The 22,314-nt window shown below is 39.6% G+C and overlaps 1 protein-coding gene across 8 annotated transcripts in view; it reads left to right on the forward strand.

Moving 5' to 3' along the window:
* ALDH1A2 (aldehyde dehydrogenase 1 family member A2) overlaps positions 1-22,314 on the forward strand; it is a 100,439-nt gene that overhangs the window by 31,962 nt on the left and 46,163 nt on the right. For 7 of the 8 annotated variants that reach the window (XM_006932501.5, XM_011282900.3, XM_019832353.3 and 4 more), the window contains 4 exons: positions 5,530-5,634; positions 5,817-5,957; positions 9,163-9,292; positions 21,737-21,798. In XM_006932501.5, the coding sequence (XP_006932563.4) occupies positions 5,530-5,634; positions 5,817-5,957; positions 9,163-9,292; positions 21,737-21,798 (438 nt within the window). Of the gene's footprint in view, positions 1-5,529; positions 5,635-5,816; positions 5,958-8,451; positions 8,581-9,162; positions 9,293-21,736; positions 21,799-22,314 lie in introns of those variants that run through there. The other variant, XM_023255297.2, reaches the window with a different exon arrangement.

Here is a 22,314-nt window from a genome sequence, read left to right on the forward strand (position 1 = left end):
TGGTTCTTTTGAAAAGAAATGATCTTGACCCAAACTTGGCCCTTTAATGGCTTCAAACATACGTGGCTTTCTTCTTTATGGTTACATATATTTGGACCCAAGGGTAGTTATTTCATTTACATCTGGAGGTGCTTCAAAAAATGTTCTGAAACCAACCAAGTGCTCTTCTCAGGAGGTTGACCTAAGAGATGCACAAAAAAAGAATAGTTGGTGGTGGGAACCAAGGATGGAAACTCATATTGGCTAACCCTAAATGGGCCCATATAAATTTAAGAAGTCGAATTAGTAATTAGTAACCTTCCAAAAATAAAAGAGCACTGGTCCACATTTTTTTAAATGTTTATTATTGAGAGAGAGAGCAAGCAGGGGAGGGGCAAGTAGAGAGGGGGACAGAGGATCTGAAGTGGACTCTGCACTGACAGCAGCGAGCCCAATGTGGGGCTTGAACTCATGAACCTTGAGATCATGACCGAGTTGAAGTCGGATGTTCACCCAACTGAGCCACCCAGATGCCCCTGGTCCAGATGGTTTTAGTGGTGATTTCTAGCAAACATACCAATTCTGTGTAGTATTTTCCAGAAAATAGAAGCAAAAGGATCACTCCCTAACTCATCTAATATGGCCAGCATTACTGTAATACTAAAACCAGATAAAGACATACAGGAAAGGAAAACTACAGACCAATACCTCTTATTAACATAAATGCAGATACTGTAAAAAATGTTGACACATAAAATCCAACAGTATATGATACACCACAACAAAGTGGGATTTATTCCAGGTATACAAGACTGGTTCAGAATTCAAAAATCATTTATTATGATCTGTTACATCAACAGGCTAATGAAAAAAACTCATACGATAGCATCTGTACATTTAGAATTAGCATTTGACAAAATCCAACACCCATTCATGGTAAAAAAAAAAAAAAAAAAACTCTCCACAAACTAAAAATAAAGGAATTTCCTCAACTGGATGATAAATACCTACATAAAACCTCTTGCTGACATCATGCTTAATGACAAGAAATTATATAGATGCTTTCTATGAATAGGAACAAGAAACCCCTTTTTGCCACTCCTGTTGAACATTGTGCTGAAAGTCCTACCTAATATAGTAAAACCAGAAAAGGAAATAACATGTATATAGACTGGGAAGGAAGAAATAAAACTGTCTCTGTTCATAAATAACATGATTGTCTAGGTAGAAAATCCCTAAGAATTCAAACACACAAAAAAGAGAAAAAAACCCTTCTGGAACTAATAAACAATTATAGGATATAAGGATAATGTACAAAAATCATTTTATATTCACTAATAAAATAACCTAAAATTTATAGAGATATAAATGAAGACTGTAAGAGATATACTGACAAATCCACAACCAAAGCAAGAGATTTCAACACAGCTTTTTAATTATTGGTAGGACATGCAGATAAAATGTTAATAACAATTCATTTGTTGCATTACTGGTGATGTTAACCTTGATTGCTTGATTAAGGTGCTGTCTGTCAAGTTTCTCTAATAAAGTTTCTATTTTTCCCTTTGTAATTAGGAAGTATCTTGTGGGAATATACTTTGAGACTACATTAACATCCAATTTTTCATTATACTTTTACCCACCAATTTTATCATCCACTGATGATTTTGCCTCCAGCAATTACTACTATGATGTTTGACAAATGGTGATTATCTAATTCCACCATTCCTTCACAACTGTTAGTTGGAATTCTCCTATGAAGCAGAACTTCATCTTATCCCCCCATTTATATATTCATTAAAATAATTTGTATCATTATGGGCTCTTGAGTGCCTTTTTCATTCTATGAGTAATCATTGCTATCATTATCTATTTTGTTGCTTAAATTATGTCAGTATTGGCCATTGGGAGCCTGGTTAGGGAAGAACTATTGATATAGTATTCAAAATTTTTGAAATAGCCTAGAGAAGCTGAAAATCTTCAAGTATTAGAGGTATTTGCTAGTCGGTGTACCAACAAAGTTATCAGTACAAGTTTTTTAAGTGTCATAAGGCTAGGTCTACAAAAAGAATAACCTAGTAAAAATCAAATATTTTAACCTTCAGCATACCAGGAAAAATAGTCCTCACATTTACCATCTGGGTCTGTTGGATCCTTTGTATGCTTAAAATTTTAAGTTATTTTATGAAAAATGTACAGCAGTAGTAATAGTGAAACCCACAAAATTAGAACTTAAACATAGCAAACCAAATTATTCTTCCATATTTTCCTGGATATTTAGAGGTATTGGCCAGGAATGGGTAAAAGGCCTTTGAATCTAACTATCTGCTTATCAGCCATCATGTATGAAACAGGAAATATTCATGTCATAAATACTGATTCCAGATTTTAAACATATCTCTAATAGGTTACAGCTTATTGTTACTTCTGGTTCTTGTATGTGCATTTTCCCAATGTAATGCTACTGAAAAGTTTGAGTGTTTATAATTTTGTATTAAAGAGGATGGCTATCTTTGTGTTCCATAATTACAGGATGTTTCCATTTTTAGGTTTTTTTAAAAGTTTGTTTATTTTGAGAGAGAGTACATGGGGTAGGGGCAGAGAGAGAGGGGGAGAGAATCTGAAGCATGCTCTGTGCTGAATGTACAGAGCCCAACACAGGTCTCAATCCCATGAACCCGTGAGTTCATGACCTGAGCCAAAATCGAGAGTCAGATGCTCAATCGACGCCCCTGTTTTTAATATCTAATTTAAATTTCTAATTTAAACGTAGATTAGATTGATCAATGAAAAATTTTATTTCTACATAATATGTGTCCTCTAGTCACCTTTGTGTATACACCTACCTTCAGTATTTGTCCACTTATGAATCATATCAAGTAAATTTTTACACACAGATACCATAAAAGATAAAAGAATTATCACATATCCTTTTAGCAAAACAAGGTGGTCCAGGTTCTTATTGCAAAATACTAAATAATTAACTCTGTCCTATTAAATGACTGAGTTAGAATATCATGTTTTCTTGGTGTATTCATAAATACCTTGTTTGCTCTTTAATTCCTGAATTTGAGAAAATAGTCCAAACTTTTGCTTTGTCAACTTCACCCTCATCAGTAGAGTCTCCAGTGTTTCTCTCTCTTTGCCTTCATCTTCTGACTCATTTATGGTTGTGAAATATCTTTCTCTGTAATCTTCTCTTACCTCATGATGGACTGAAATGAAAAATTCTGAGTTCCTAAATGCATTCAATGAAATCTAAAAAGAATATGACAAAGATGGTGTCTCCAGACTTCTTTTATGTGCTTTCAAAAGATGATGCATTAGTTTGGACAACACAATATGAAAACTGAAGGATGATGAAATAGTTGTAATTATTTATTCATTCTATGGCAGTTCCACAATTTTTTGTTTTGTTCTTTTTTTTGCATGGTTGGAAATAATTGAGTGATGATGAAGTAATTCCTAGGATGACAAAATAGCAAAAGATCACTAAGGTCCTGTAGTGTATCTTATATTTATAAGATGATCCATGCACCTAAATGAAAACAGTAAGAGAATGAATGAGTTTTATCCTGTTAAAAAATAAGTAATTTTTCTCTTTGATCTTTGGAAGACCTCTAAGAATCAATAAAGGTCATGAAATCTCAATTCTTACAGATAGTTAGAACTGCTCAGTAAAGAAACTTAAAAACTAAAATTGGATTAAAAAGGTTAAGTCTCTGTCAAATTGTGAATAAAGAGAATAAGGCATATTGGCAAGACCCCTCTTCCTTAAACTGATAATTTTATCAGATAATTTTATCAGAGACTGATAATGCTCTAGAAGTGAAACTAACCTCTCAATTTTTGTCCTTTGTTACCTTGGAGGTCATACTGTGTTTCAAAGGAGTGTGCAGATATGATCAACTGTGAACTGTTAGGAAGTTTGTTACATGGAGTGGGAAGAGAACTAGACCAGGAGTCCAAGAACTATAGATCTAATTTAGGCTTGGACACGAACTCGTTTCTTTGGACTGAGCAATCCCGCAGACTCTGATAACACTGGAAGGAGCAGTGGACTAGTCAGAGCCACAATGAGAACCTGCTTCATCAGACTCTTAACCTCCCATCCTCACAACTTTCGTCTTTGGTAGTGGTAATAAAATTCTGCCATTAAGGTTGTGAATATTTAGTGAGTTACTAGAGACTGTAAGACCCTGGAGGGCTGGCACTGCTAGTCCTCTTTGCCTGTCCTAGGTCTAGGAGTATCTAAGTACTTATTGAATAAATGAATACATTACATTTAGAAATTGTTTACAAATTGTTGTAAATTATAAAGCATGTTTATAAATCGTACACTTAAAATTTCTACAATTACAAGGCCATTGTGTTTATGCTTGTTACTTTTGAATTAAGTGCTTATGCAGATTTAAGGTCTTTTTTCTCTTTTGTCTTAAAAAGGGGAAACATAGGCTTCATTGTTTTATCAAATCAAGGCAAAATAAAGCTTTGGAATAATCTAGAACTTAGTATTTAAAATTCTAGATGTCTTCATTTAGCCTCATCTGTGATTTACTAAAATGGCAGACAATAACAAATCAATTTATCCTTGTGTTTGTTCTAAATTGACTGATGGCTTCTGGCTTCAGAAATTTTCATGGTAATGCTATAAATTTTATAGAGTAAAATATCTTTGTGTATTCTTTGAGCTGTTATAGTCCAAACATTTTGTTTGGGTTTCTCTAATATCAATAAAAATTTTTACATTTCTTTGCCTATATTTTCTCCTTTTCTTCAACTCAGTCCTTACAGATCTTCTGAGATACTAACTTGAATATTTTTTTTTAACTATAAGTCTCTTTGCCATTTTAATATAATCTCCATTTCCTTTATAAGGAAACCAAGACTCTTAAGAAATTCTTGAGAGACCAGTTTGAAAGACAGGCCTTTTCCCTTTGCTGAGTCGTGTAGCCTACCCAGCAAAGGGGAAGAAATCTAACTTGGATTTACACACGTAACTTGTTTAACTCACCAGTTAGAGTCATTGCACAGTTCAGGATCTGACTATAAATTAAGTGAATGCTTACTTATTTCAGCACCCTTCAAGTTCCCTGTGAAGTTACTTATGCCTCTGAGAGAGAAACTAGGATCTAAAGCGTGGTGACTCTCAGTTTGTTCCATGGTATTTGCTCCTTTTGGATATTGGCCAGAGTTCGGACAGTCAGTAAATATTTTCTCAGCTTTGTGTATTGTTTGTATGTATGTGAGACTCTGTGCTTCCATCTTTGTTTGACTCCCTCACTGGTTGGCAGGTTCACTAAAGGTAAGAACTATGTTTAATCTTTGGATAAACTTGAGATAAAAATATCATAGAGGAAATTTCTGAATTTGGGGAGAGGCTGGACTGCATACTGTTAAGGGTCTCTTGTAATGCTTCAAATTCTATACTTACGTGTCAACAAACATATAGAACAAATATCACTACCATGGCACTTCCATAATCCTTCACCATTGGTTGGCTTCCTATCACGTGTCTCACCAATCCCCTTCTGTTGTCTACTTCCGTAGATTTTTATTAACAACGAGTGGCAGAACTCAGAGAGCGGGAGAGTGTTCCCTGTCTATAATCCAGCCACAGGAGAGCAGGTGTGTGAAGTTCAAGAAGCAGACAAGGTATGTCTTTCTTAGAAAAAGATTCCCTATGAAATAACTGCCTTCAGACAACAGAGCACTAAGCTTATCCTCCCCAGACGCCAGCACTGACGTTCATTCATCACCTTTTTCATCGAAGCAGGTGGTTCTTCCTTTATTTGGAGTGTTCTCTCTCTTCAGTTGTGCCTCTTCCTCTCTAACAGGCAGATATAGACAAAGCAGTGCAGGCAGCCCGCCTGGCTTTCTCTCTTGGTTCAGTGTGGAGAAGGATGGATGCTTCAGAAAGAGGCCGTCTGTTGGATAAGCTTGCAGACTTGGTGGAGCGAGACAGGGCAGTTCTTGCAGTAAGTAGCCTAAAAAAACATTAAGTCTTTACCCTAAATTTACTACTCCACTGAAATGTAGATTCCTCAGCCTTTCTGAAAATGTGGTGTGAAGTCAACTTGGGGGACAAGCTGAAGAGAACATAATACACATGAAAAATGAGAGGTGTTTGGCTTTTGGGATCAGATGGGGAGGTGCAAGACTAGCTGAGGGTCTCTTCTTAGTAAATTTTGAAGAACAAAACCATAGCTTCCCATGACTAGAAAGGACGTTCTTGCCATTCTTTCCAACCTTAGCCCACCCTCAATCGACAAATCAAAACAAAAACAGTTAAGCAGCAGGAGAGTCACTGTGAAGCTTAGGGAAAACCAACACCAAATGATTCATTTGAGGATCAAATAGGACTGTTTTTTTACCTCCCCAGAGTTAACCTCTCTTGACTAAAGAGAATCCTTCAGAAGCAGAGGGCCTCTCAGGCACTTCTGCCCCCTTTGTTCTTCTGCCACTTTCTAGAACTAGGGGATAGGAGAGAGAGCAGGAGACAGCAACTGTCTTTCGCTAAATCATTTTCTCACATAAGGAGCATCCTCTCTCCTAGTGGTTTTTGTATTTGTTTGTTTTTGCTATTTATAAAATAAAAGTCCGTTTCTTAGGGAATATGAACTGCCTGAAACTGGAACCATTTGGGAATGTCTGTGTTGTGCACCAGGGATCTCCTCCTGGATAACCCACTGTTGATCAGTTAACGTTTAGGGCGTCCTTGTTCAGTCAGACGTTCAAACCGTGAACACTGTATCCTACCCTTCACGTGGGAAAACAGAGCACAATTGGGCTTGCTCTGGGAGGGGGAAGCCTTATGTCCTTCCTCAGTGTCACTGCTGCCATCATTCTTCTAGCCATCCCCTTCCAGGATCTGTTCATAGTATGGGAACAAAAATGAATCCTTTATGGAGATTATTTGGAACTCTAGCCCCTGTAACATTTACTTCTCTATAAAAACATTATCTAATCTGGTACTTCAAGGAAGACTGTTCCAGTGAGGTGTTTATGCGTTTTGCCATAAAGGTGTTTGTTCCGGGTAAAGTAGCTCCTTCTCAGATGTTCACAAGACACTGACCTATTAGAGACTCGGAAAAGCCCTAGTCACTATTTCTCAGATTTGTTTAAGCCTCAACACTATTTTTCTGGCTAATCTATCAGTATCATGCAAAACTGAATTCTTTGGAGCACTTGGGGGGAAATGGTGGTCTGCAGGCTTATGTCTTCACTGGATTATGATTTCTTCAAGCGTGAGGACTATATTTTACTTCTTTTGTGTTCCTGGGACATAAATGGTCAGGTAGAGAGGGCATATAGATTGTCTGTAAGTGTCTAATTGAGTGAAATCTATACAGTATTTACAACATTAGACTAGAGTGTGTGTGTGTGTATATATGTGTACACATATATATACACACATATATATATACACATATGTGTACACATTTATATATACACACATATATATATACACATATGTGTATATATATATATATATATATATATATATATACACACACATACACACATACTGCAGTTATATTTTCATGTCATAAAATTCACATGCCATTCTTTTTCGGACATATGCCTCACCGTGATCAGTTCCCTTTTGCCATTATACTTAAATGAGATTTCTGTTTTTAAACACTCCTCAGGCCATGGGAGGAGTGATTTTTAATAAGAGATAGCCTCTGGAATAGACGGGAGCTTCTGACCAGAAAATGAAGTTAACACCTCATCCAAGTAAATATAATTAATCGAAAATAAACATAGGGCTGGCAACCCTCAGGTGAAATTGGCTGTTGTCAACAGCTCATTGGGACCATGTAGGTGGCTCAGATTCTGGTGACTGACTGCACTTCACTCTATACTGTGTGGAGCTTGGCTCTGTGCTGGCTGCCTGGAAAACATAATGCCCATCTCCTGAACATATACATGTTCTCAAAAGTACTGGGAAATAATTGGATTCCCGTTGGTAAAGGTGAGCCAATGTACAGTGATAAGTGATGGGATCTTTTAAAATGAGTCCTATCCTGTTAAAAACTGAGAACAAACTGAGGGTTGATGGGGGGTGGGAGGGAGGAGAGGGTGGGTGATGGGTATTGAGGAGGGCACCCTTTGGGATGAGCACTGGGTGTCGTATGGAAACCAATTTGTCAATAAATTTCATATATATATAAAAAAATGAGTCCTATCTTATATGCACGTGAGTCCCATCAGATCCTTACCCATGTGAGTGGGTATGTTGCCCTGTAAGTGATTGTATTTTTATGTCATCGAATGGAGAATATTTCCATCTTAGTTTTGTCAGCGCTCACATCATTTTCACACCAGTATGAGTAATAAAGTGTCCTCACAGAGAAGGACATGAGATTATAAACATATGTTTTTGCTTATTTTTAATTCATTAAACTTGTAACACCTTCAATATTTCTCAAGTCTAAATACTCCTTTCTCATTTCAGTGTGTCCATGTGGCTTTTTATGGTTGTTGCTACAATTCAAGCAGTTTAGGAACACCTCGTTCAAATAGAAACATTTATAATCTACAACTGCTCAATATGTCTATTTTTATTCAATGGAACAGATACTTCACTTTTAATAGGTAATGGTTGTTAACATAAATATTTACCAAAAAGCAGCCCTGAAGTTGTTAAAGTGTGAGCTTCCCTAGAGGAGCTCTTGTTTATTTGATGGTAATAAATAAAGTCACTGTGCACGGTGGATATTCCATTTCTCAGCAGGGGTCTTGGCAGCGGTGGAAAACGCTTTATATTCTCATCAGTTGCATAAAGGCCCATGTCCCTGCTCCTCTTTATGGATTCAGATTACTGGTCTAGACTCCAACACATCCCCACGCAGCTCTGATCATTAATATAACAGAAGCTGGTTTGACAGGCAGAACATTTCTTTATCGTTAGTTGAAGAAACGTTGTGCTTATGCATTTGGATAGTGGTTACTGGAGACGCACAGGCACAAAAACATGTGCATCCATATTCATTGTGGTTTTTACTAGAGACTTACCTAAACTGGCAGTACTAAAAAATCTTTTCATTTGGGAAATCAGAACTGACCAGGTATGAATCACTATTCGTATTCATTCACATTCTCGCTCTTCCATTTTCCTCTGCTCTAGAGATTATTTTGTGTGTCACTGGAAAGTTCTCTCCATTTCTTTTCGTACAGACCATGGAATCCCTAAATGGTGGCAAACCGTTCTTGCAAGCTTTTTACGTGGATTTGCAGGGGGTCATCAAAACTCTTCGGTACTACGCAGGCTGGGCTGATAAAATTCACGGGATGACCATTCCTGTAGGTAAGTGAAATCTGAGCACATCGAAAGGGAAACCAGAAACACACTCACCATCCAACACAAACAGTAGCCCCATAGAATGCAGATAGGAGCAACTCGTGTCAGACACATTACAGATGAACCAAACATATTACATCACTAACTCTGACAACGTTCCTGTTTCTGTATGTAGACAGTGTACATATAAGTGCAGGGACAAGCCACTTACGTCACTACAGCAGTCGGCTGAGGCACACGTATGGGTTTGTCTGTTGCTAAGTACTCAGCACTGTGCTACGTTAGGTGCTGGGAGTGTGGAGAGGTATTGGACGTGGGGAAGTCGGGGAAGTTATCAAGGACATTAAGACTTGGTCCTTTCCTTCCTGACCGTGAGATCTACTTATTTGGAAGAGGACACTCTAAATGTTAACAATTGTCTCTTAGAGGAGAGATTGTGGATAAATTATTTCTCTTTTTTATATTTTTCTGTATTTTCTGTAATAAGCATGAATTACTTTTTCAATCTGTAAACACAACAGCCATCCTTTCTTTTAAGATCCTCGTTAGGAGAGAAAACCAGCGGCACAGAGATCTCTATGGGAGAGTTACAGTTAGGTGCTGAGTTGTGTGGCCTTGCCTGTCAGTGGTGTAGTCCTTTAAAGGAGAGGGCGAATGTGCAGACTAAGTCAGTGGACAGGTCCCAATCTGCACATGAGGTGCCAGCCATCCAAATGCCAGATTGAGAGCTTTCACAGCAAGCCCAAGGGGAAGGCACTATTAGAGCATCCTCACTGACAGAGGAAGTAACTGAGGGCTAGTGAAGTTAAGTAGTTTTCCTAATTCACCAGCAAGCAAGCTGTAGAGCCAAAATTCTGACATTAGAGCCTGGTGAATCACTTCACTAGCTGGTCCGTTTTCAATACTGGGAGGAAGAGGTAGGACAGGAAAGGGAATGACTGCAGGAGATGTGAGGGTGTTGGTAGTGGTGAGCAGACATAAGGACAGGAAATACATCTTCACCAGTGGCTCCTGGTGGCTGCTAAGTACCGTGCCCAGGCCTCTACCTAGGTTCTCTGGAAAACAGCCTGCTTTCCGTGTGCATCCTAGGAAGTGTGGAAAGCAGGGCTGGGCACTTTGGAGTGCCCCCTGAGGCCCTTCCCAGGCCAAGGGGTTGGTTTACCTGGAACGGGGGTGGCCGGCAGATTGTGCGGTGGGCTTAGAGCAGTTCTTCTCAAACTTCGATACACATACGTATCACTTGGGGTCTTTGTCAAATGCAGTTTCTGATGGACTAGGTCTGGGGTGAGACCTGAGGTTCTGCATTCCTAACCAGCTGCCAGGTGATGCCTGTGCGGCTGGTTCTCTGCCTCGAGCAGCGAGGAGAGGGTACAGAGACTGGCACCAGCCAGTGGCTGTTGGGATGCTTCATTTAGGCATGGGGCAAGAGGAGGAGTCACAGTAAGAGTGGAGAAGGGACAGAGATGAGACTTCAAAGGTCTATTTTAAAATTACCTCCATGATATACAGTAACATGTGGAATGTTAGCCTTTAGAAAATGGGTTTGCAGTTACAGACACTCTTCCTTGCCACCCATAGGTTTTCCTTGTTCAGTATGGAGAAGATTGCTCTTAGGGAATGTCAGGCTCTTGGTTCAGTTTTGTCTGTGAAGATTTTATAGAATTCCTGTTCTCTAGCATCGCTGGCAGGATTTGGGAATGGCCTGAGTGGAGCAGGGTTACTAGGTAGTGTGAGCATATCTGTTGGAGGGCCTGAGAATTACAATTTTTGTTAAAAACAGGACATGTGTCTTCCTTTTTAAGCTGGCCTTTCCTGTTTCAAGGCAGAAATGTAAATTAACAAGACCAAAGGCCCTGGTGTTTTTTTGCATGCCCTCCCCTCGCCGTTTCACTATTAAAACAAAATGTGTTTGGGGCATTTAAATATCTTTTTTAATGACTTATAAATAATCTTAGAAATGAGGTAAAACAGAAGGCTGTACACATAAATCTCTATTTGGCCTAACAATGTCTTGGTTGTCTTTTTCTTTCTTAGGAGAGAAGACCTTGATAAGATAGAGGTTTATCGAGTCTCTGATGTTTGATGCCTTATTTTACTCTATCTGGCAAGAGGTGGTGTGTGTATAAGCCTCACTGTTTTCATGTGATGCTCTTTGGAGTTCCTGAGGATGTTGACCTAGGAGTTAGGAATACAGGGCTCAGAAAAGGCTTTCACAGAAGTCCCTCTCACTTTTATTCACACACTGGTGTTCAGCCTGTGAAGGAAAAAAGTGAGGAATTTTCTTATATGCTAAGTAGTTTTTAGTTTCCCTGTATTTTCTTAAAGTGTGTTTAGAGGTGACGTGACTCTCAAGGGAGTCAGGAGAAGGCAGTACCCCTAGGAGGCTGGGGATCTGAGATGTAAGAGCTCTGGCTGTGGTGCTCCAAGCAGATGAGGGAAGGACGGAGGCAAACATGAACTTGGCAGCTTTCCTCTCTGTTCCAGGTTTAGGTACATTTGAGCTTGCCTGTTGTAGGATACTGAGAATTCTGCTCATAGGCCCCTCTGGCTAGTTCAGTACTTAGGGATTCTAGCTGGAATGAACCCGGGGTGGGAGAGCATAGGGGAAAATCAGGAAAAGGGGGAGGGGTCATTATTATTCACTTATTTATTCTCAGATATGTTCAGTCAATCCTTTTGTGCTTGTCATTTGTAACTCCATAATTTATCATCAGCTTGGTTTTGTCCCTTCTCAGGCTTTTCCACTGAAATCTAGAACATAAGGTTATTAGTCTCTAACCATGAGGTCTTCATTGTGTTACATACATTTCTCTGTGAAATACCTTAATTTTACATTTGGAATTACAACATAAAGGAATAATACATATTTGCACAGTACTTGATTGTGTAAACTATTTCACCCCCAGGACCTATGTGATTCTGTGTATGATCCCTGTGAAACAGTTTGGTTTTTTTTTTTTTTTTAATTTTTTTTTTTCAACGTTTATTTTTTTTGGGACAGAGAGAGACAGAGCATGAACGGGGGAGGGGCAGAGAGAGAGGGAGACACAGAATCGGAAACAGGCTCCAGGCTCTGAGCCATCAGCCCAGAGCCCGACGCGGGGCTCGAACTCCCGGACCGCGAGATTGTGACCTGGCTGAAGTCGGCCGCTTAACCGACTGCGCCACCCAGGCGCCCCAACAGTTTGGGTTTTAAAAGGTACTCCATTTTACAGATAAGAAAATGAGACAGCAAGGATTTAGTGTCTTGAACAAGGTTACATGGCTAGTAAGTGGCAGGCCTGAGATTCAAACCCAGGTCTCTACTGGAGTCCCTCTTCTTATGGAGACTGGTTCAGTAGGACAGGATGATGAAGAGGCCAGTCACCCTGGTGAAGTCTTTAACCCTCTGAAGGTTTTTAGATCAATATGCTTTTTATTCTCGTTATTCATGGTAGTTATGTTATGTAACGTCGGCTTGCACACTGAATCGGCAAATACCAAATCGTTGCTTCTAGAGGACATGTGGGAGTGAAAAACACAGTTTAATGAAAAGCACAGTTCTTTCTGGTCACCTGTAAGAAGTAAACTGGAAAACTGTTTTGTTTTGTTTTATTTTTTGAGAAAGTGCTTGCACAGGTGAGAGATACCACGAGTGGAGGGGGGGCAGAGAGTGGGAGAGAGAGAATCCAAAGCAGGCTCCGTGCCCAGCGTGGAGCCCGGTGCGGGGTTCCATCTCAACCCTGAGGTCATGACCTGAGCCAAAATCAAGACATGGACACTTAACCAACTGAGCCACCAAGGCGCCCCAGAAAGTGTTTTTTTAATCTCAAAAATATAAGATTACTTAGTTTCATTGAAGGATATTCTGTGGTTCATCCAGTTTAGTATCTCTGACACTAAAGCATGAGAACCAAAAAGAGCAGGAGGAATTACACTATTGTCTCTTTCACTCCTTCCCGTTTAGGAAGGCAGGACAATCTGCCAGCTAATGGGAAGAGCTCTTCCTTCATCTCCTGTATCAGATAACAACTTCAGCTTCTCAGTCATTCACTCTTTGCTTCATACAGTCATTCATTTTTTTTGTTTTGTTGTGTTTTATTTGTTTGGGAGCATCTGCTGTGTTTCATGTCTTGTATAAAGCACTGGAGATACAAAGGTGAGTAAGTAAGATGTTCAAAGAATAGTAAAGAAAACAAGCCAATGGACGAACAGTTGCGATATAGTGTAGCTCATTCAGCTATGGAGGCATGAAGTTCTCCACTGGAGAGGCAATTCAGCCAGTAGTAAGGCTTCCTGGAGAGGGAAGCGGGACGTACGAGATGAGTGGGCACGTAAGTGAAAATGGAAGAGGCCATCACAGGTGGTGGTAATAGCCTGTACAGAGCATGGAGGGAGGAGAGTACGGTGCGGTAGTGGATCTGAAAGCGTAGCTGGGTTGAGAAGACCCTGGGGCTCTGGGGCCTGGTAAACCATGCTGCAAGTTTTATCACAGCAATGGTGAGTCACACATTGAAATAGACAAATGCCTTGAACCAAATTGTGTTTTACAAGGAGCACTTTGATTATATAATGGGTACTTAGAACAAGGACCTGCTTTTTCCCCTCCCCCTGAAGGGTAACTTAGAATATTTGGGAAGAGGAGAAGTGGGTTATGGCATTAGCACTTTGAACTCTCCACTGGACAGCTCTTTCTCCCTCTGAATCGAGAGATTCTCCCATCCCTCTCTCTTCCCTCTCATGCAAGGCCCACGGTCGGACATTACCACAGAATTGTGCGGTGTCAGTGTGATTGACAAAGGGTCTCAGTGTTGTTCACTTGACAGCACTGGCTTTTATTTCCTGCCGTGGTATTCAACGGAGCTCTTCTTTCTGACCATAAATCCTGTGCTTTGACCCTTTTACTATGGCAGCTCCTAATTATGCTGATAAATAATAATCATTACTGTGATTTATTGATCACTTTGTGCCCATTATATCATCTCTAATCTCATAGCAGCCCTGCAGGGGAAATGTTATTTTCCCCATTTTGGTTATTTTTAACCTAAATCAAAATCCTCTGCTTCTTCTCATGTCCACAGACTCCTTGTGATGGAGGAATGATCCAAGCATGTTTCCAGTTTACTGGGGGAGACTAATTGATCTGCACTACGTACGATTTTTCTCTGTTTAACAATTGTTGGTTTTATTGATTTTGTGATATGTAAGCAGGGAAAATGTAGTCCGTGCTTCAAGCTGAATCCTGACATCAAAATGACCTTAATGATACATTAGAACAAGCTAAAAACTCCACCCAGATCATATGTAATTATTTGTCCACTACACCCCCCCATCAGTTTTACCTTTTAAACTAAAGAAAAGGCTACAGATGTGCAAGGCACTGACTCAAATCGTAAGGTGTTGCCTTCAACAGCTGACTCTAGTGTGCACATACAAAGCATGCATATGGTGAGATCTTTTGTTCACTCACTGAGCTTGAGGAGAAGCGGGGTCCTCAGTGGTACCTGAACTGCTGGCGACAGGAGGTTATGAAGTCTGCCTCACATGTAGCCTCTTTGAGGAGGTTTGACTACAAAAGACCTCCTGGTCCCCAAGGCCAGTCCGCTCATTTCTCAGACAGAGAAACTGAGGTCCAGAGAAATCATCTTTTTTTCAAGAGTGCATAATAGTGTCGTGGTGGAGTTAAGATATCTTCATGACAAACTCAGGAACGCTTCATCTGACTCCTGAGAAGCTACCAGCAGACTCCCGGAAGAATAGCGTTAACACTGCTGTGTACTAGCATGAAGTCTCAGTGATTGTGTAGGCATTTATAGGGCTTATCATGATAGTTGTAAATGTTCAGTGAGGTCTTTTCAGTGTCAGAATACATAGGTATCTGCTAGGGCACATGATGGAATAGCTCATTGTTCCTGCTCTAATCGTTTAATCCTGGCATCATCAGAGGGGTTACCAGCTCTTCAAAAGGTAACTGTGCACCCAGATTAGAGATTGGAAGATGACCTACCATTCGCTGAATTGTGTTCCATATTTTTATGCTATTAAATAAACTCACTTTTAGTGTTAACAGGTATATAAAATTTGCTGCAGTTCTTGAAATACTCTTAGTATTGTAACTGGGATCTAGTTCTTGAGGTCTCTATTAGATAAATTTCTCCTCAATTTCTGGCACATTTTAGATTTTTATGATTTTATTGACAATACAGATTTTCTAAACATACTGTAGTTCATGTAGAGACTGCCAGTGGCAGATATTCCTATGAGAATAAACATTCTGTAAAACAAAAACAAAAACAAACAAACAAAAAGATTATTTCAAGCAATGACAAAATCTGCCCTAAGAAGTAGTGATAGGGGCACTTGGGTGGCTTAGTTGGGCATCTGACTTCACCTCAGGTCATGATCCCACTGCTTGTGGGTTTGAGCCCCACATCGGGTTCTGTGCTGACACTCGCAGCTCAGAGCTTGGAGCCTGCTTCAGATTCTGTTTCCTTCTCTCTGCCCCTCCCCCGCTCAAGCTCTATCTCTCTCTCTCAAATATAAATAAAAGCATTACAAATTTTTTTTAAATAAAAACATAGGTAATGATAACTCTGAAGGAATAATACAAATAATAAAGTTGTTCTAAGTAACAATAATTTCTGTCTCTTCTGTGTAATTAGACAAGTTCCCATCAAAGAACATAGAACAGTGGCATGATATTTTCCCAAATACAGAAGAGGCTGATTCTGTTTCTCATTTCTAAGGCCAAAGACTTTTCTTAATACAGTTCTAGAAATGGCTCAGTCTAAACATTGTCAGTAAAATGTGATCCATAGTTCACCCAGATTAATGGTATAATAAAGTATTTAATTGTAAGATTTTTATATTCTTCATGAGGTGTAAACATTCAAATATAAAAACACGTCAGAGAAGTTGCCTCTTGGTGTGTTTTAAAATAAACTTTTAAAAAACATTTTTTAATATTTTATTTATTTTTAAGATCGAGAGATACAGAGCATGAGAGGGAGACACAGGCTCAAGGCTCTGAGCTGTCAGCACAGAGCTCAACGTGGGGCTTGAACTCATGAACTGTGAGATCATGACCTGAGCTGAAGTTGGACGCTTAACCAACTGAGCCACCCAGGCTCCCCTAAAATAAACTTCTAAGAGAAGTACCTGTTACTCTGTCTTTTTTTTTACTTTTTTGAGTGCAATAGAAAAGAGGCTGAGAGATAAAATTCCTATGCATGTGATTTTGTGTTTCTATTTTGGTATCTCCTCTCTTCTTTAGTTTTCTGCACCATAGTTATGTTCTAACTTGTTGGCTCAGAACGTTTTTCTGGTATTCTCATCAAATACAGCCCTTTCTCGCTGAGTCTGAGCTCTCTCTGTAATACCCCATATAGGTAAGAAGACCTAAGATCATCGTAGCCTTAAAACGGAGTATCTGAGTTTGGGTGGCGATTTTTTTTCTCTATCAAGCTGAAGCACTTTATAGCACAAAGCTAAAGAAGTGAAGGGAACAGCTTTTTAAGTCATCTTGCCAGATTTAGAGGACATTATTAACATAAAAGGTGGGAAAATGGGCTGTTCCTTTCTCTTAGGCAGGGAAGAGTTCTCGGTGTGTACCCTCTTAGGAATATGAGAGACAGAGAGAAGTAACACTGTGACCCCTTTGAGTTGACTCTGCTTCTATGAAGAGGAGAGAGGCACTCAGTGCTGGGCTGCCCCATCTCAGGGGGCGTGGTGTTGCACTGCAGTGTTCCCTTTAGATCTTACCTCTTGGAGTTTATGTGAGTTCTCTGTGTCCACATACCAAATCCCCACAGAATCTTCTTCACTCTTCACAAAAGCATTGTCTTTTCCCCCTCATTTGCACTCCATGACATCACATCATACTCTTGATTTTGTGGTTTGTGATACCCGTCTAAATCCAACACTCTGTTCACAGGAAAGTCTTAAAATGTTTCTAAGGGCAATGAACTGCAAGTCTGATGACCCAGATTCAAGTCCAGAAGCCACAGTTTAGCCAGTTAAATCACTATAGACCTTACCACTGTGTGTCATTTTTTTTCTCGACTTAGAAAATATAGATAATAACTGTTGCCCTATCTTTTCCATAGAGTTGTTTTGAGCACGAAATGAGATAAGAATGTGAAAATAGTTTGTAAAGCTTTATAGAAATACATGTGTTTTGTTCTTATTTTAGTATTTTTTAAATATTAAAAAGATGGATCAGATTCTCCTCCACTTAAACTCCTTGCAAGCAAATGAGGAGAGTTACCAGAGCTAAGCAAACAGCGAGTAAATAGAAATGAACTCAGCAACTATAAAGCAGCTATAAGTCATCATGATACACTTGGAGCCTGGGCTGTAGATCAGAAGCACCATAATCACCTGGGAGCTTGTGGAAATGCAGACTCTCAGGTCCTGCCCCAGACTTACTGATTCAAAATCTGCATTTTAACAAGCTCTCCAGGTTCTTCATGTACACATGTAAATCTGAGAAGCACGATGGGCTATACCACCTGGCACTGGAGCATGCAAGGTGATTCCACACAGTAAAGTAGTGAACATTTTTTATCTGAATTACTTGGTTTGAAGTAAATATTGCTAGCTCACGAAACCTGTTGTGTCATAGATTTTTTTAAGATGAGTCTAACAAGTAGTTATTTACATATTTTTAAAAGCTGATTTAACAAACCTTTAATAGAGTAAGTGATACTTGGATGCGACAGAAATTATGAGGGTGTCTCTCAGGTGATTGGCCTTTGGGTAACGTCAGTGTAGAAGCTTGGTGGGATTCAGGGCAGGGTCATAGTGCTGGAAGGACCTGTGGTGCCACTAGCCCTAGCCAAGGGCCCACCTAGAAGACATAGCTCTCACGATTGCCAGGCATCCTAGGTCAGACTAGGGGTGTCCAGAATTATCTTCCACTAACCAGATGAGAATACAGACTGAGCTCAAGGCCAGGGCCCCTTTATGTCTTTCACTCAGGATTTTTTGAGGAAGAGTTCAAGCACCGAAATACCCTTTATTTCTTTATTTCCTGCTTAGAGGAGCTGTGGGGATAGAAGATTCTCTAGTCCATTCTTTGTGCCAGCCTTTAGCTAAATGTCAAGTCTGTGGACAGTTCATCCCAGAAGTGTTCACTCCCCATAACTCAGTTTCTCCTGGGACACACTTACAGAGTCAAGTTCAATTCCTTATGAGGCCAGCTTTGTAAGATTTTGCCTACTTTTTTTCTCTTCTTTCATTTTTTCAGTAACTTTCAAAATTATGTAAGGAATACAACTAAATTCTCCAGTCATTAGAATATAGAGGGGGACACGCTCCATCTGAACCTCTCCAGTTTCCCACATGTGCTGCCCCCGGAAACGCCTGTGTTGTCCTTTAGTTCAGGTTCCCATCTTCTCAGCCCATTCGCATGCCTTCTTGACCTGACACTGATTCTGTCATTTGTGATTATCCATCCGAAGCCATCACCTTGGCCAAATTACAGTTGGGAAGGATTTCCATGTGAATGAATCCCTCTAGCCTCTTGATAAGGGTTATTGCTCCTCATGAAAAAGCTTCCAGGAGGAAGAGCCTGGCATCATATTTATATCTTCCATACACACAGAGAAGTGAAGCAGTAAAAGGTATTGATATTAAAAAAAAAAAAAACCTTTTCAGAGATCTTAAGTTGAAGAAGGGTAGTAACTTGCACTTTTGTAAAGAATGATGTCTATGAGGGGGCGCCTGGGTGGCTCGACTTCAGCTCAGGTCATTATCTCACAGTTTGTGAGTTTGAGCCCCATGTTGGCCTCTGTACTGACAGCTCAGAGCCTGGAGCCTGCTTCTGATTCTGTGTCTTCCTCTCTCTCTGCCCCTCCCTCCCTCTCAAAAATAAATAAACATTGAAAAATTAAAAAAAAAAAGAATGATATCTGAAACTTCTTGAGTTGTCTGCATGCAAAGCTAAGATATTTGATTTGATTTTTAAAATATCACTCAGACTTATTGTCATCCAATGGCAGTTTCCACCTTTGGGCTATTCTTTGTTTTAATGGAGATATGTTCTAAAGTAATTTCTATAGTTGTTGAATGCTTGCATATTTCCTAATTTCTTCCATTTGAATCAAGATATGTAAAGCAAAATTCAGGGACAAGCAGCAGATTAGGAAAAAACTTCACATATGCATGTGACAGAGACCTGATTTCCTTAATATACATATGTAGAGTCCTTCAAATAACCAAAAGCTTGAATGACCCAATAGAAAAATGGCAAAAGATATCAATCGGAAAGAAAAAAATTGAAAATGGCCAGTAAACATGAAAAGCTTTTCAAGCCAAATATCTACCATTCGTCACAGATCAACACAGGTTGCCAGTTTGCACCTGTCAGGTTGACTGAAATTAAAATGTTTGAAAAATCACAATGTTGAAGGATAGGGAAAAATACCATGTTGTTGGAGTAACAAATTGTGTGACTTTCAGGGGCACCTGGGTGTCTCAGTCAGTTAAGCGTCCAACTTTGGCTCAGGTCATGATCTTGTGGTTAGTGAGTTCAAGCCCCACGTCAGGCTCTGTGCTGACAGCTCAGAGCCTGGAGCCTGTTTCGGATTCTGTGTCTCTCTCTTTCTCTGCCCCTCCCCTGCTCGTGTGTTCTCTCTCTCTAAGAATAAGCTTTTAAAGATTTTCTTAAAAAATTGTGTGACTTTTCTGAAGGGTGATTTGGCAGTATTTATCAAAATGTAAAATGCATATTCACTTTAATCATGCAATTCTCCAGATATGCAAAGATCATATACAATGAGCCTGTTTAAAGCATTATTTATATTAGCCTAAAGGGAAAGCAATTTCTGTGCCCCTCAGGACAGTTCACAGCAGTACGGTTATGCAGTGTGCCAATGGAATAGCATTCAGCAGTTGAAAAGATGTGTAAGCTATATATGAAAACACATGAGAAAAAATACAGAAGATTGTGAGTAATATGATCACATTTATATTTTTTAAAAAGGCGGGGCAGAAATAAAAGGATGCTGTATATACTTGTATGTGAAAAAAAGTTCTGTGAAAAGACCCAGAAGCAACAGATTGCTGCAGATTCTGGGAAACGAGGTTCAGGGGAGAGAGACCTTCAATTATTTTTAAATGCATAATTTTGTATTTAATTAAAACAATTCTGTGTGAGAACTATGAGTGGCTTAGTTGTGTTGAGAGACAATGATAAACCATCACGTTCTTTCTCTTCCCCCAACCCACACACTCCTGTCCCTACTTCATCCTTAATAGGAGTGTTCGTCACGAGTAGTAACTGAGGGTCTTCGCTTTACTGGGAACAACTTTTGAGACAGAAAACAAATATGAGGGAAGTGGCCACAGGGTTGGCAGGTGAGGGAAAAACAAAGACATTGTCCAGTACCAGCACTGAAGAGCCATATGCTAAAAGCAAGCCATTCTTTGGTTATTTCAATTAACCATTTAAAATAATTCAGATAAATATAATGGCATTTCTCTAAAGAAAAATTTGGTTTGGATTTCCTGGGTAATTATTCCAATTGCCTATTGCTCCTATAGGGAAAATAAGGTTATTAAATTGTCCTCATTTCCATGGCTAATTTGAGGGCAGAGTCTTTGGGTTTTTGATGGAATCTTCTTTGAAGCGGACTTTTGACTTCTTGAAAGATGCCTGAAGATGTCTGGCCTCCCCAGTGCCCAGAAAATCTGTTTTGACACCTGGATTGAGTTACAAAAAAGACCTTACTTTTACTACTCACCTTTTCTAGTTGCCTGCCATTTTAAACTTACCCAGTAACGTGTTAACTTAGTTTTGTTTTTGTTTTTTTAATAGTGCAGAAAGTTATTTAAAATGTTAAGGTACCTCAGCTTTTAAAGAACTGTTTTACATTTAAGTATCATTTTAATTTTTTTTAATTGTCTAGAAAGTTTTATTTATTTATTTTGAGAGAGAGACAGTACAAGCAAGGGAGGGGCAGAGAGAGAGAATCCCAAGTACGCTCTGTGCTGCCAGTGCAGAGCCAGACGCAGGGCTCGAATCCATGAAACTGTGAGGTCATGACCTGAGCCGATTCCAACAGTTGGACAGACGCTCAACCATCTGAACCACCCAGGCACCCCCATTTAAGTATCATTTTAATACTTAACATAAAATTTAGAACTTACTGTTTTCTACTTCCCAGCCCCCCTCTTCCCATCTTCTCTCCCCTCCCCCCACCTCCTCAGAAGACTGTTTCTAGTGTCATAAACTTGTCTTTCATTTCGCCTTTAAGGTTCCCTCATCAGTACCCTGGGTGTCCAGGAGCCATATCTGGAGCTACCCCAGGCCAAGTGATAAGCTCTTCTACCAGCTTTCCTATATGGTTGAGTAGGATGTTTTCTCAACTTTATTTCTGGTTTTGTGGTTGCCACCCAAATTCTCCCTCTGCGGTTTTTTTTTTTTCCTAATCCGAATTCTCTTGTCGTGATCCTGCTCATTTCTTTCAGATGGAGATTATTTTACTTTTACAAGACACGAACCCATAGGAGTGTGTGGACAGATCATCCCGGTGAGTGTATCTCCTCACGCCTCATATTTATTTTCATTTGAACCAGTTCTCTTAGAGATACATAAAACATGGACCTCAGGAGGTGTGCTTTCCATTACTGGGGGAAAAAAACTGAGCTCATGTTGTTGACATATCTTTAACAGCCTCCCTGCAAATGCTTATTTGAACAGGTTAATAGGGTTTCGGCTCCGTTACCAGGAGTTGAGTTCTCAAGCCGTGGAATTCTCATGATTAAAATAAGCAAAGCAAAGCCCAGTGTATTAATAACCTGCCCTTGGTTATGGATGTCCATTCTGCTTATGGAAAATTAATGCTTTGTTATATTTGCTTGTTTATTTTTTAGAACTATGACTCACCATCTTTCCAGGCATATTGTTTTATATGGTCTTTTAATCCCATTCTTTCCCACTGTTTCTTTTCACAAGAATCTAGATAGAAGACTGTACAGAAGACACAGCAGTACAATTAACGTCACGGTCATAATTGAAACCATGCCGGGCTGTTGTATGTCTTGTA

Source organism: Felis catus, chromosome B3 (assembly GCF_018350175.1).
Source record: "Felis catus isolate Fca126 chromosome B3, F.catus_Fca126_mat1.0, whole genome shotgun sequence".
In the NCBI taxonomy this organism is placed as follows: Eukaryota; Metazoa; Chordata; class Mammalia; order Carnivora; family Felidae; genus Felis; species Felis catus.